This window comes from Neophocaena asiaeorientalis, unplaced genomic scaffold (assembly GCF_003031525.2).
Source record: "Neophocaena asiaeorientalis asiaeorientalis breed wild unplaced genomic scaffold, Neophocaena_asiaeorientalis_V1.1 scaffold7, whole genome shotgun sequence".
NCBI lineage: Eukaryota > Metazoa > Chordata > Mammalia > Artiodactyla > Phocoenidae > Neophocaena > Neophocaena asiaeorientalis.
In genome coordinates this window covers 1,001,636-1,016,771 of record NW_020185337.1, presented here as the reverse complement: position 1 = coordinate 1,016,771, position 15,136 = coordinate 1,001,636, and the positions used below count along the sequence as shown (strand labels likewise).

General features: G+C 42.7%; 1 protein-coding gene across 1 annotated transcript in view; it reads right to left on the bottom strand.

Moving 5' to 3' along the window:
* Nucleotides 1–15,136, bottom strand: part of NR3C2 (nuclear receptor subfamily 3 group C member 2) — a 367,875-nt gene continuing 352,739 nt past the window's right edge. The window contains exon 9 of the mRNA XM_024736174.1: nt 1–2,750. Within this exon, the coding sequence (XP_024591942.1) occupies nt 2,595–2,750 (156 nt within the window). The 3' untranslated portion in view covers nt 1–2,594. The remainder of the gene's footprint in view (nt 2,751–15,136) is intronic.

Here is a 15,136-nt window from a genome sequence, read left to right as displayed (position 1 = left end):
TGATTAAAGTAAAGGATTTATTGTAATCTGCTTACAGTCCTTTGCAAAGACAGACATATGTTTTTGCATAAAGATATAAATTGCTTCATTTTAAACTAATTTAGTGTCTTTTTTAATTATATGAAGAAGTTTTGGTGAATTATGAATTGTACCAAACCAAGATTTTTAAGAGCAATATGGTACAAAAATAAGAGACAATTTGGACTGGGACAGGCATTCAACAGTGGATTTAGAATATGGCTTTGCTGTTTAATCAAGCAAAGTTACCTGGAGACACACAAAGAGCCAGTAACTTCGTTAATACAAAAAGCCGATGCAGACCGTCTCCATCCCAAACCTGGTTACGTCAAGATTCCGATTTCATCAAAAGTAAGTCTGAGCTAAAAGCTGCTCTTGTGAAGCCATTTCTTTTCTAGAAACTCCCAGTCTGCATGCTGTGTATTTATCACCTTCCAAGTGTGGCTTTCATATTGCTGTGCATGTAAGTTGACTGTATTTAAAGATCTGCATAAAAATTAAATTCTGGAAACTGCAAATTATGTAAGAGAAACTCCTCCCTCTGAGTGCAGCTTTCACAGGTTTCCCCTTGCACAAGGCAGGTGTCTTCTGAAAGACATGGTAATGTTGCCTGCATGGTGAACCCTGGAGAAAAGTGTTGATCCCAACGCTGCCATCTCCCGGCCTTGGGCTTCTCCAGCTACAGCTTTCAGGTTTTGGAAAAGAATACGATTTCACTGAGTAACTGATGATTATCATCACTTTTAAAAGATTAATTTTGGCCTCTATTCAAAGTATTTAGTGCAATCATGTTGTTAAGTTTCCCCAAAGATATATATGTTTGTGATTTGGGGCAAGAGAAAAAGCCATAAATTGCATCAGTGCCAAACAGATTAGTGAATTAAAAATTTTAGTGCCACTGTCTTGCTTATATGATCTGTAGGTTTTTTTTTTTTCCAAAACTGTTTACATATAAAATTCATTTTTAAAACCTACCTTTTAAAAATCTAAAAACCCTCTAATCATCGTGCAGTCTCCTCGCCGTTCTGACTGAACCGTGCCGTGCCCACACACACCTTCCCAGTGCCTCCTGCCATGACCTCCGTGTTCCCATGACCAGTGCCAGAAGTGCAACAACCCCTTCTGAGACCAGAAGTGAACATTTCACCTTTTGCGGACGTAGCGCATGCATGGAATTCTTTTCCCCCCAAAGGAGAAAATTCGATTTTCTAAAATGGGATGAGGATACGCTCTCTGAGCCATCGCATTTCCAGTCACTCTCTCCCCTAAAGCTGATTCTGCTTCTTGAGGAAAATGGAAAAGAGGCAGCTTTCCTAGAGCTGCTGCACTCCCCGGACATCCTCTCAGGGAGGGTGTCATCGAATGACGCCTTCACGGAGCTGCAGACACCACAGCGCGCCGTCCCCAGTGGAAGGAGGATGGAGCCGAAGCCGGAAAACGTGCTCAAGTCCCACGAACACCCCAAGCGGGAGACCAAGGACGAAACAAAAGTACAGAAGAAGTAGAAAGGCTTAAAGACAACCGAAGAGGTTTAAGTGTGGTTATTTACAACAGAGACTGTAAAATGGTAAATTAGATATGAAGCTAAAAAAAGGCACAGCTTTCCCTTTCTTAAATACACTGTAAACGGTTCATGATGCATGCAGAACGTTTCACTTTACAAAAAAAAAATTTTTTTTTACCTTGTTGGTTTAGACAAAGATAGTACTTAAATAGTCTCCAGCAAAATAGAATTCTTTCAAAAATACTTTCCCATTCATCCTATTAACCATTAAAGTTTTTTTTTTTTTTTTGTATGTGTCTCATTTACAAAAGTTCCTTATACCTTAGTTTAGGTCCTTCACAATTTATACATACAGTAATGTACAGCACAGCAAAAGACTGCAAAAATTATCGGTAAAGCCAACACAATAGATACTAGAAATTGAAACCAAGGCATTTGTTTGAACATCTTATCCGTTCTAATTAAATAATAAATGGAGGCTAGAGGGTGTGGATACCAGTGATGCAGAAAGACGTGGGCGAAGCAGTGCCCCCAAGGGGGTCGCTAGTCCAGTCCACGTGCTCCGTTATTACACAACAGGAATCTGTATATATTTTTTTGTGTTTGTTTTTTTTTTTTAAATAACGAAAGAATATTAATGCCCCATATTGACTATACGCTTTATGTGCAAACCAAGGGTGAGCTTGAAAAAGTTCGTTAGTCCTTGAACCCTTTTAAAACAAGCGAATGATCCCAGAAACTACATGGCATAGTTAAAACTTCCATCTGTTAAAATATCAAAATCAGAGAGTTATTGACTAGATATGGCTTTTCATCCAGAGGAACAGGAACGTGTTTCTAAGTGCTGGGGGTTGGAGAGGGAAGAACCTTTCAGACTATGCAGGTCTCGCCAAATCCACGTCACCCTGCCCGCCTGCCTCCCAACCCTTGACATGATTTTCAATTTGAGCAACTGCTGAACAAGTGGGAATCAACCATCACGGGTCAAAAACATGATTTTCTTGGGTCCTTCGTGGGTGTGTAGTAACACGGGGAAACTTAAGGCAAAGTTCTTCTGGTGAGATGTCTCCCGTCACTTCCTGTGAAAGTAAAGGGTCTTAGCGTTCCCGGACTCCACCTTCGGCAGCTGGTCGCTGATGATCTCCACCAGCATCGCTGGGAACTCCACTTTCAGGGCCTGGGACTCCCGGAAGGTATAGAAGCAAAATTCCAGCAAGTCGCTCACCAGCTGCAACAGACAGACAGAGGGGCTGTGACATCAAGGCCTGATTCCCACCCTGTCTCCGGGCCCCTCTGAGTCCTAACAACTCCGGAGTAAGCTCAGAGCAACATTTCACAAATCCCACCGTGTCTACGAAGCTGCTTAATTAACGTGACTAAGTCATCCGTCTTGGGGGAGGAAGAAGGATGCTCAACGTCCGCTGCACGTAATAGGTCTTTCGTGCAAAACAGATTCGAACAGGGGCTCTGTCATTGTTGAGTCTTAAATGTATCAGCAGCAACAGGGCCAGTAACAGAGTTCATAGCGGCAGGGTCACTGAATTGCTCTCATCCAATCCTCATTTATAAATGTGTGCGTTGGGTGGGGCAAGCACCTGCGTGTAGCTTTGGGTCCTGGCGCTGGGCCTTCCCCAGCTTGTAAGGGCAGGTGCTGTGCCCCTCGAGGCCTGGCTGGGCCCTGCCAATGGAGCTGTGGCCGCAGGGGGAGCCAGACTTCCACCGGCAGCCCCCTGGCCTCATCTTGCCAGTGTCCTCCTTCCTTCAGGATCCCAGTCCTGAGCTGGGGGCTGGGGCTGAGACTTCTCAGCCCCATTCCCAGCTTTATTAAGATATAACTGACATACAACTTTGTGTGAGTTTAAGGTGTAAAGGGGTCGTAGATTTGATACACTTATAATATTGCAAAATGATGAACACCTCTATCAAGGTACGTAACTACCATTTCTTTTTTGTGATGAAAACTTTTAAGATGTACTCAGTAGCTCTTGCGTGTATAGTACAGCATTATTACTATAGTCGCCATGCTGTACACTAGATCACCAGAACTTATTCCTCTTAATAACTAGAAGTTTATACTCTTTGGCCAACATCTCCTCATTTCCCCCACCTTCTGGTAACCACCATTCTACTCTCTGTCTCTATTAGTTTGCTTTTTTAGATTCCACATATGAGTGAGATCAGATAGTATGAGTTTTCTCTGTCTGACTTATTTCACTTAGCATAATGTTCTCTAGGTCCATCCATGTTGTTGCAAATGGTGGGGTTTCCTTCATTCTCATGTCTGAGTCATATTCCTTTATGTGTATGTGTGGATATGGATAAAGGTGATGATATATAATATCGGTCTGATCTAATATCATCTTTATCCATTCATCCATTCTCAGCCACTTGGAGAACATGAAAACATCAAGGAAAACATCTATGTCTTTCCGCCTGTCCAGCCATTTTCCCTACTCTGTGACCCAAGGACCTTTCCTATCCTCCTGGACCTGAACTACTCCCAATTCTGTGAGGTTAAAACAAACAAACAAACCCACAAATGCAGTATAGCATTACTGGGTGCTATTCTCTTTACTAGGAATATACTTTCAAATCAGAAAGTATACATTCTAATTTTTCTTTAGTTAATTCTGTATCCTATCATGGGAAAAATGACTTTTGGTCATTTCCCACTGTATTAAAGCAGACAACATTAACATTACACGTCGTAACGGTCATCTTAGTAAAGTGTTTTTCACTTTATTAAGTGAAAAATCTGTAACTTTCCCTCAGGATTAAAAAAAAAAACCCAAAACAATTAGCAGGCTTAAATTGAGTCGCATAGTAAATAACGGTGTGGTAAAGGCCTTCGATACAAACCAGGAATCCAGCAAAACTCATTGGGAGATATACCTGGTGCTTCTGTTTGTGCCTGAATATGCCCTCAGTCTGTAGACTGGTATCTTCCTAGGTAGGTCCAAGGGCTGACTTTTCTGTACCCACAGGAAGTTGGGGCCAAATAAGCTGGGAAAGAGCACAAGGCACCATCTGCTGCGGGCTTGTTCAGACACACTTGTGCTTGCTTAGTGAGTGATACACCTCAGTTTCCCCATCTGTAAAATGGGGGCCATGAGAGTATCTGCCGCAGAGGGGTGCAGCAGAGGCTGAATCAGTGAACTGGCATGGAGTAAGTGCTGAACAGATGTCAATTCTCAGTCATCCTCTCCCTCTTCCCAAACTCCTTCAACCATCACTTTTCTCTGCAAACTGGGACACAGCTTGCAAGACCTGCTCTGGGTCATCTTTGTGTAACCTGGTCCTCAGGCCTTCCTTCTATAAAATGTGGGATGGGGGAACTTTGTGTTTGGCCTTTTCTGGAAAGACAGTCTTGAAATAGACTTGGGGTGGCAAGTTTCTTAATTGTTTCCGGTGGTGGGCCAGTGGCTGTGAGCACTAAAAGCCACACTGGGTCCTGCTCTCCAGGTGTGGTACTACAAACGAGTCTCACTGTGGACCGCGGGTCACGCCCTTCAGTGGCACCGGCCAAGGGCACTCGGGACCTAGTTTAAGTTCATCCTGATCTCTGCCCCTGCTGCTGCCCCCGAGGGTCCCTCTGGGTGGCCACCTTCAGGGCTGTGAAGGAGGGTGTTTTTCCTTTTAAATTTTAACCCAAGGGTTGACATCCGAGTTTCTAGGCCATATTAACCCCCCTCCCCCCACAGGACAGCTCTGCTTGGCGGCCACAGCCTGCACATCTCCGGGGCTGGGACTGCCTCACATCCGGAGATAAAGGCTCCCGGTGCTCAGAGCGTCTGAGGTGTGGGGCAGGGGTGAGGTGGAAGGTCATGGTGACAAGGTGGCCTTGGCATATGACCCGAAGGGGGTGGAGCTGGGCCATGTGGCACTCAGGGAGCAAGTGTGGGGTTGCTCAGGGGGTTCAGAGCAGCAGGAAGCTTGTGAGCGAGCCTGCAGGGCCAGGGCCACTGAAGGGTTTATGCTTGTAAGCAGGAGACAGCACTGCCTGCACATTCCTATATACAACGAGAGGTAAGGAGCAGAGTAAATCAGTCCGTGAACCTGAGGCAGTGTGCAGGGGAGCACCTCTGTGAGCCTGTAAATGGGGACAGGTCCCCTGCCCCATCTTTAACACCCACATGAGTATTGCCTAGGAGATGCTGGGGAACTAGACCAGATGGAGAGAGACCGGGGCCAGGGGCTCGGCTGTTTTTCCTGGCAGGTTGGCTGGGGGTTAGGTGTCCCAGACGCTACTCACAGACCCTGCATCTTAACTGGGGGCTGGCATTTCCTGCGCATCTCTGGTCCACGTTCCATGGACTGGGAAAACAGCTCATTTCCAGTCATGAGCTATACCCAGGGCTTCTGTTCATAATAGATGTCAGCTGCTGAGGGATGGGGGGCTCTCCTGGGGCACATGGGGTCAGCCTGGAAGGCCAGGACTGGGCCTCTGACCCCTGGAGAGGGGACCCCCATACCACTAACTGACCAAAATGCCTGGGGGCCCCAGCAGCTACCAGAAGGCGCTGGCTTCCTCACAAGCCTGCCCGACCTGCCTGCCCTGGGAGGGCTGCAAACCTCTGAAGATCCCAACCCAGCAGAGCCTGAGCCAACGGCTGCAGTTGCTGGGGTCAGGGATCATCTGAGAATCGAAGCCAGGAACCCCCAGTCACTGAGTGGCCAGGCTGCAGGACCTGCCTGCTGACCCACAGTGCATTGCCAGTGCGCCGGGCCCTAGGGGTCCCTGGCCCTCAGCGGATGTCTGAGTTGGCCTATTGCTGAGGTTGGTACGAGGGCACCACCCCTCCTGGAAAAAACAAGGCACAGGGAGGGCGAGGCTGCAGGTGGTCAGAGCATGAGGTGGTAGGAACTAGGTCCTGAGAGCTGGGGAGTCACATACTGTTGGGTCGGCAGAGATGTTGACCCATCAGAACAGATACCGGTTCCTGAGCCAAACTGCCGTGTCACAGCGAAGTGTCTAACGGTCACGTTACACACGTGTGTCTCCTGGGTGTCAGCCTGATGCAAGGCAGGCGGCACCTCTGCCAGAGCCTGGAGGAGCCGGGAAACATGGGGACAACCAGGTATGATGCATGTGCCCTCAGCAGGCGCCATCCTGTCCTCTGCCCCAGGTACAGAGGGTTGGTTGGGGGCAGGCAGGCCCCGCGGTCACAGCCTGGAAGGCTGGTTAATACTAGGCTAGAAGGAGAGTCAAGAGCCCTAATTATAATCAGTAATAAGAGTCCATATTATTAGGAATCAAAGAGAGTCCTGCGTTGACTTCTCAATTCTGTACAAAAGGCATCTGTTGGGATCACAGAAGTCTAGCTGGACGCTCTACATGATTTATCCAGAGCCTGATGTCAGGGCCACAGCTGTTAGGGTGACAGAGGAGCCTGACAAGGTCACAGGGTGACTGGTGGCACTTTGCTTGTTCGACACTGAAGCTATCAGGCTCAGTCGGTGCCTATTTCCCACTCTCTCCACTGAGTCATCGCCTGTGGCAGGCCAGTAGCTGGGCCCTGCTCCCACCAGGAGCTGCAGTCTCTGGGAGGGAGGGGCACGCAGGGAGGGTTCGGCACTGCTGTGCCAAGATTATACAGTCAGTGAGCAGTGACTGAGCAACTGCGTTGGGTCCCATGGGTTCCAACAGCAAGCCCATGTCTCATAAGTTAGTTAGCTGCTGACTCCAGAACTTTCACCTCATGAGGATGGAGCTTTGGCTTGAATTGAGCATTGGGAGGTTTGAAGCTTTATTTGCAAAGATCAGAATTTTAGCCAGATATATTGATAGCATTAGGGGCAAAAGATACACAGCTTCAACTCTAAATAAATACTGTTAAAGTAAAGTATAGACAGAAATGACTAGCAACTGTCTACCCTCTAGCAATGGCCTTCTGAATGCTGGAAAATGATGTACAGTGATTAAGGAGTCTGGGCTTCATTCAAAACCCACAACCGCCACCCAGTGAGGGCTAGTGTGGAAGATGCTGGCGTGTGCACAGGGTGGGGCCCCGTGGCCATGCAGGACTGCTTCTCTCTGGCTGGTGACGTCTCAGCAAAATGTGATGGTGACAACACCCCCTCAGCTTGGTAGCATTTGTTTCTACACCCAGAAGAAAATGTACCTTTAACAACAAGGTTAGACTGTTTGCTCGTGGATTCCCTTTGAAAACCCAGGCCCTGCAGTGAGGCTACCCCACTGAGTGCTGGCAGGCTCTACTAGAGGCTGAGTTTAGGAGAGTCCTGAAGGCCTCCGAGAGGCAACTGAGAGAAGAAGTATCAGCAAGAGACCATCAAAGAGTACTGTCAGCATCATGACAGCATGACGCTGACAATCCCCCCCTTTCAACAAAGAATTAGTCATCCATTCATGAACAAAAGCACCTTTGTGGAGCGCTGGGATCCGGTCCCACGTGCAAAGGGACGTGGGGAGGAGTCTTGCCCATCTGTGCATCTGGTAATAGGCAGACAGACTTCGGCATGGGCTATGAAACCAGTGGAGCAGTGAACCTGTCCCAGCCCCTCTTGCCATGGTCAGGAAAATACCTGGAGACTGCTGACCTGGGCAGATACCGACTGACAAGGGAGAAATCGCAGAAAGTCAGCCTTCCCAAGGGGAGACTCCTGCACATCACTGGAGCAATAAAATTAAATGAGTTTGGAAGTAGTGGAGAGGAAAGAACTTTACCAGCGCTGTCCCAACCCCTGGCGACACTGCATGGGGCCAAATTATCAGGTGGCAGCAACCTCTCCCACAGGAGAAAAGGAGGTTGGTGAATGAGTGCTTGGCTACCCTCGTGTTGCAGGATACAGCTGGAGAGACCAGTGGCACCCAGAGTACTGAGGTGGGACTTCCATGACTGGGAGGAGGAGGGAGGAGATTGGGAAAGAGACAGATAAGAATATCCAAGGGCATTAAAGGGACACAGCCATTAAGGTCTACCCTGAGCCTCTGGGAATACTACACCTGCGGATCTCCCTAGAGGGTCCACAGGTACTCCCCCCAATCCCTGAGTGCTAAACTCATACCTCCCCCCACTCTGCAGCTGGCCTCTTGTGCACACTCCTGAGTGTGGTGGCAAGAGTGAGCTCCAGTAGACAGGAAGTGTGCTCAGAAAACAGGCCAGGATCTGTGGGCTACGGAGAAACCACCAACTTGAGCTACCGTGGTGCCACTTTCTGGAAAACAAAAAGAGGCATCTAGTAGCCATCCTGGGGGGCTGTAAGAACCAGAAAAGACATAAGAGCTGCAGAATTCTGCCACAACGAGAAGCAAAAAGGAGTGGAACAGATGTATCCTTACAAAGGCAGAAAAACCCCAGATAATAAGAGCGCCAATGAACAGACCATCCCATCTGAAGGCAACTAGCAATAATTGAAGACAGTATCTGCCACTTCAAGTGCAAGAAAAAGGCAACGCAAAACTACAAGGAATATGAAAAATCAAGAAAACATGCCATCACCAAAAGATAATAGTTCTCTAATAACTGAGCTCAAAGGCATGGACTTTTGCAATCTAGCTAAATGCAAGAATTGCTGTTTTGCACAAACTCAGTGAGCTACAAGAAAACTCAGGAAGACAATTCAACAAAATCATGAAGAAATACAGGCTCAAAATGAGTAGTTTACCAAAGAAACACAAATCATAAAAAAGAACCAAGCAGAAATTCCAGAGCTGAGGAGCTCATGGAATGAAGTGAAGAATGCTATAGAGAGCATCTGCAGTAAAGCAGAGCAAAGAAAGAATAAGTGAGTCAGAAGATTCCAAAATATGCACATTAAAGGAGAACAAAGAAAAAAGAATGGAAAAGAGTGAAGAAAGCCTATGTGATCTAAAGGATTCCATCAAAACACCTAACATTAGAAAAATCAGGGTTCCAGAAGGAGAAGAGAGGGATATGGGGCAGAAAATTTATTTAAAGAAATAGCCAAGAACTTCCCAAGCCTGGGGAGAAAAATGGACATCCAAGTTCACAAGGTTAATAGTTCACTCTGTTTTCTCAATGCAAAGAGGCTTACTCTAAAACATGTTATAATGAAACTGTCATACAGCAAAAATAAATAATTCTAAAAATAGCCAGGGGAAAAAAGATTGTAACCTACAAAGGAACTTCCATTAGGCTATCAGAAGATTTCCCAACAGAAACCCTACAGGCCAGAAGAGAGCAGAATCACATATCCCAAGTGCTGAAAGAAAAAAATTGCCAGCCAAACACTATCTGGCAAAATTATCTTTCAAATACATAGGAGAGAAAGACTTTCCAAAACAGACAAAAGCTGAGGGTGTTCATTACCACTGGACCCCCCCCTTGAAAGAAATGCTGGAAGGAGTACTTCAAGCTGAAATGAATATATGCTAATCAGTGACATGAAAATATATGAGTATCTAAGACACTGGTAAGGGTAAATATACAATCAGACTTGGAAAATCCTAACTCTGTAATAGGATGGTATGTTAACCACTTAACTATACTATAAAGGTCAAAGAGTATCAAAAATAATTATAGTGACTATAATTTGTTAAATAATGATATCAAAAATATAAAACGGGGTAGCCTGTGTAGACAACTGAAGTTAGGTTGCTATGAACTTAAAATGGACTGTTTTATCTATGCAATGTCTTATGTAAGCGTCGTGGTAACCACAAACCAAAACACCTAGAGTAGATGCACAAGAGATAAAGAAAAGGGAAATAGGCATACCAAAATGGAAAATGCCAATTTACAAAGGTAGGCAGAAACAGAGGAAAAAGAAACAATGAAAAATACAAAGCAACCAAAAACAATGAACCGGATGGCATTACTAAGTCCTTACATACCAATAACAACTCTAAATGTACATGGACTGAATTCACCATCGAAAGATGCAGAGTGGCTGGATGGGTAAAATGTCAAGACCCAACTATATGCTACCTACAAGAGATTCACTTCAGCTTTAAGGACACACACAGGCTCAGAGTGAAAGAATGGAAAAGAACTTGCTTGTTCCATGCAAGTAGAATCGAAAAGAAAGTGGGAGTAACTATATTTATTACAGACAAAATAGACTTTAAGCCAAAAATGGTAACAAGCATCAAAGAAAGTCAATATATAATGATAAAGGGGTACATTCATCAAGAAAACAACGTGTGTGTGTGTGTGTGTACACACACACACACACACACACACGCAACATCAGAGCACCTAAATATATTCAGCAAATACTAACATATCTGGTGGGGGAAATATATGACAATCCAATAATAGTAAAGGACTTAAGCATCCTACTTTCAGCAATGAACAGATTGTCCAGACAGAAAATCAATAAGGAGACATGGGACTTGAACCATATATTAGGCCAAATAGACCTAACAGATATTAAGAGAACATTCCATCCAACAGAAGCAGAGTATACATTCATCTCTGGTGCACATGGAACATTCTCCAGGATTGACCATGTGGGAGAACACAATATAAGCCTCAGCAAATTTAAGAAGAATGAAATTATACCAAGTATCTTTTCTGGCCATATGGTATGAAGCTAGAGTTCAACAAGAGAAAAGCTGGAAAATCTACAAATATGTAGAAATTAAACAACACACTCCTGGATAACAAATTGGTCAAAGAAGAAATTTAAAAAATATCTCAAATAAAAATGGAACCACAACATACCAAAATCCATGGGATGCTGTAAAAGCAGTTCTGAGAGGGGGTTTATGGTGATAAATGCATACATTAAGAAAACAGAGAGCTCTCAAATAAATAACGTAAATTTACACTTCAAGGAACCAGGAAAAAAAAGGGACAAACTATATCCAAAGTTAGCAGAAGGAAGGAAATGACAAGGATCAGAATGGAAATAGATGAAATGGAGACCAGAAAAACAATAGGAAAAAAAAAAAAATCAATGAAACTAAGTTGGTTTTTTGAAAAGATAAATGAAACTGACAAAACTTTAGGTAGAGGAAGAAAAAGAGAGAGAAGACTCAAAATCAGAAATGAAAGAGGAGATATTACAACTGATACTACAGAAATACAAAGGATCATAAGAGACTACTAAGAACAATAATATGCTAACGAGTTGGGTAACCTGGAAGAGATGGATAAACTCCTAGAAGCACACAACCTGCTCAGACTGAATCAGGAAGAAACAGAAAATCTGAACTAACCAATAACTGGTAAGGAGACTGAATCAGTAATCAAAAATCTCCAAATATAGAAAACCCTGGACCAGCTGGCTTCACGGGCAAATTCTACCACACATTTAGAGAAGAATTAATGTCAATCTTCCTCAAACTTGTCCTATAAACTGAAGAAGAAGGAATACTTCCAAACCCATTTTACCAGGCCAGCATTACTCTGACACCAAAGCCAAAGAAAAGAAAACTATAAGCCAATATCCCTGATGAATATAGATGCAAAAATTCTCAACAAAAGATTAGCAAACGAAATTCAACATTACAGTAAAAGGATTATACACCACGACCAAGTGGGATTTATCCCTGGGATGCAAGAATGGTTCGACATACACAAATAAATAAATACACACTACATTAACAGAATTAAAAATAAAAATTATACAGTCATCTCAATAAATGCAGAGAAAGCATCTGACAAAATGCAACATCCTTGCATGATAAAAACCCTCAACAAATTGGGTATTGAGGGAACATACCTCAACGTAATAAAGGCCATATACGACAAATTCAGGGCTAACATTATACTCAATGGAGAAAGACTGAAAGTTTTTCTTCATTTAATATCAGGAACAAGACAAGGGTGCCCACTCTCACCCCTCTTAATCAATATAGTACTGGAAATCCTAGTTAGAACAATTAGTAAAGAAAAAGAAATAAAAGGCATCCAAATCAGAAAAGAAGAAGTAAAATTACCTCTGTTTGCAAATGATATGATCTTATATACAGAAAATCCTAAATACAAAGCCCCCAAATTGTTGGAACTAATTAACAAATTCAGTAAAGTTGCAGAGGTCAAAATCAACATACATAAGTCAGTTGCATTTCTACATATTAACAATGAAACATATGAAAAAGAAATAAAACTATCCCATTCACAATAGCTTCAAAACAATAAAATACTTAGGAATAAATTTAACCAAAGAAGTGAAAGATCTTTACAATGAAAACTACAAGACCATGATGAAAGAAGTTGAAGAAGACACAAACAAATGGAAAGACATCCCGTGGTCATGAATCAAAGGACAATACTGTTAAAATGTCCATACTACTCAAAGCCATGTACAGATTCAACACAATCCCTATCAAAATTCCAATGGCATTTTTCATAGAAGTAGAAAAAACAACCCTAAAACTTGTACGGAACCACAAGAGACTTCAAATAGCCAAAGCAATCTTGAGAAAGAAGAAGAGTCAGAGACATTACTCTTCCTGATTTCAAACTTTTCTACAAAACCAGAGTAATTAAAACAGTAAGGTACTGGCAAATAAATAGATACATAGACTTACGGACCAGAAAGAGAGCCCAGAAATAAACCTCTGCATTTTTGATCAACTAACATTTGACAAGGGAGCCAAGAACGCTCAATGGGGAAAGCATAGTCTCTTCAACAAATGGTGTTGGGAAAACTGGATAAACACATGCAGAAGACTAAAACTGGACCCCTATCTTACACCACTCACAAAAATGAACTCAAAATGGATTAAAGACTTAAATGTAAGACCTGATACCATAAAAATCATAGAAGAAAATATAAGAAAGAAGTTCCTTGACATTGGCCTTGGCAATGATTTTTTAGACATGACACCAAAGTTCAACAAGTATGACTACATCAAGCTAAAAAGCTTCTGCAGAGCGAAAGAGTCAAAAAAAAAAAAAAAAAAATGAAAAGGCAAACGACAGGAGACAGTATCTTCAAACCATATATCAGATAAGGGATTAATATCCAAAATATATTAAAAACTCATATAACTCAATAATAAACAATTTGATTAAACAATGGGCAGAGGGACTGAATAGACATTTTTCCAAAGTTAAAAAGCTTCAGCAAATGGAAAGAATAAAAAAAAAAAAAAAAAAAAATGAAAAGGCAAACGACAGGAGACAGTATCTTCAAACCATATATCAGATAAGGGATTAATATCCAAAATATATTAAAAACTCATATAACTCAATAATAAACAATTTGATTAAACAATGGGCAGAGGGACTGAATAGACATTTTTCCAAAGAAGACATCCAAATTGCCAACAGGTATGTGAAAAAGATGCTCCACATCATTAACCAGGGAAATTTAAATCAAAAGCACAATGAAATAACTCACTGATATCAGATGATGACACCTGTTAGAATGGCTATCACGAAGAAGACAAGAGATATGTGCTAGTGAGGATGTGAAGAAAAGGGGACCCTTGTGCACTGTTGTTGGTGGGAATGCAAAGTGGTTTGGCCACTATGGAAAAACAGTATGGAGGTTCCTCAAAACATCAGAACTAACCTATGATCCAGCAACTCCACTCCTGGGTATATAGCTGAAGGAAAGGAAAACAGGATATCAAAGAGATATGTGCACTCTCATATTTACTGCAGCATTATTCACAACAGCCAAGATATGGAAACAACCTAAGTGTCAACAGATGAATGGACGAAGGTGTGACACACACACACACACAATTTTTCAGCCATGAGAAAGGAGTAAATTCTGCTGTTTGCAACAACACGGATGCACTGTGAGGGCATTATGGTGAGATAAGTCAGACGGAGAGAGACAAATATTCTATGATCTCATTTATATGTAGAATCTGTAAAAGCCGAACGCTTAAAAACTGAGAGTAGAAGAATGGTTACCAGGGAATGGGGGACTTAGGGAGATGTTGTTTGAAGGTACAAACTTGCAACCAGTAGATAAATAAGTCCTAGAGATCTAATGCACACCACAGTGACATCAATACTATTTTATAAAGTTGCTAACAGACTAGGACTTAATTGTTCCTACCACAAAAAAGAAATGATAATTATGTGACATGATAGGTGTTAGCTAATGCCATGGTGGTAATCATTTTGCAATATATAAATGTATCAAAGCAATATGCTGGACATCTTAAACTTACACAATGTTATGTCAGTTATATCTCAATAAAAAAAGGTATCTGAATCCAACAACACATAAAAAAGATCATACACCATGACAGAGTGGGATTCATCCCAGGTTCACAAGGATGGTTCAACATATGCAAATCAATCAATGTGATATGTCATATCAACAAAAGACTAAAACCACATGATCATCTCAATAGATGCAGAAAATGCATCTGACAAAATTTAACGTTCATTCATGATAAAAACTCTTACAAAAGTGGGTAGAGAGGGAACATATCTCAAGACAATAAAAGCTATTTATGACAAACCCACAGCCAGTGTAATACTCAATGGTGAAAAGCTGAAAGCCTTCATGCTAAAACCTGGAACAAGTCAAGGATGCCCACTCTCACCTCTTCTATTCAACATAGTACTGGAAGGCCTAGCCATAGCAATCAGACAAGAAGAAGAAATAAAAGGTATCCAAATTGGAAGGGAAGAGGTAAAGTTGTCATTATATGCAGATGATATGATACGATATATAGAAAACCCTGAAGACTCCACACAAAGACTACTAGAACTG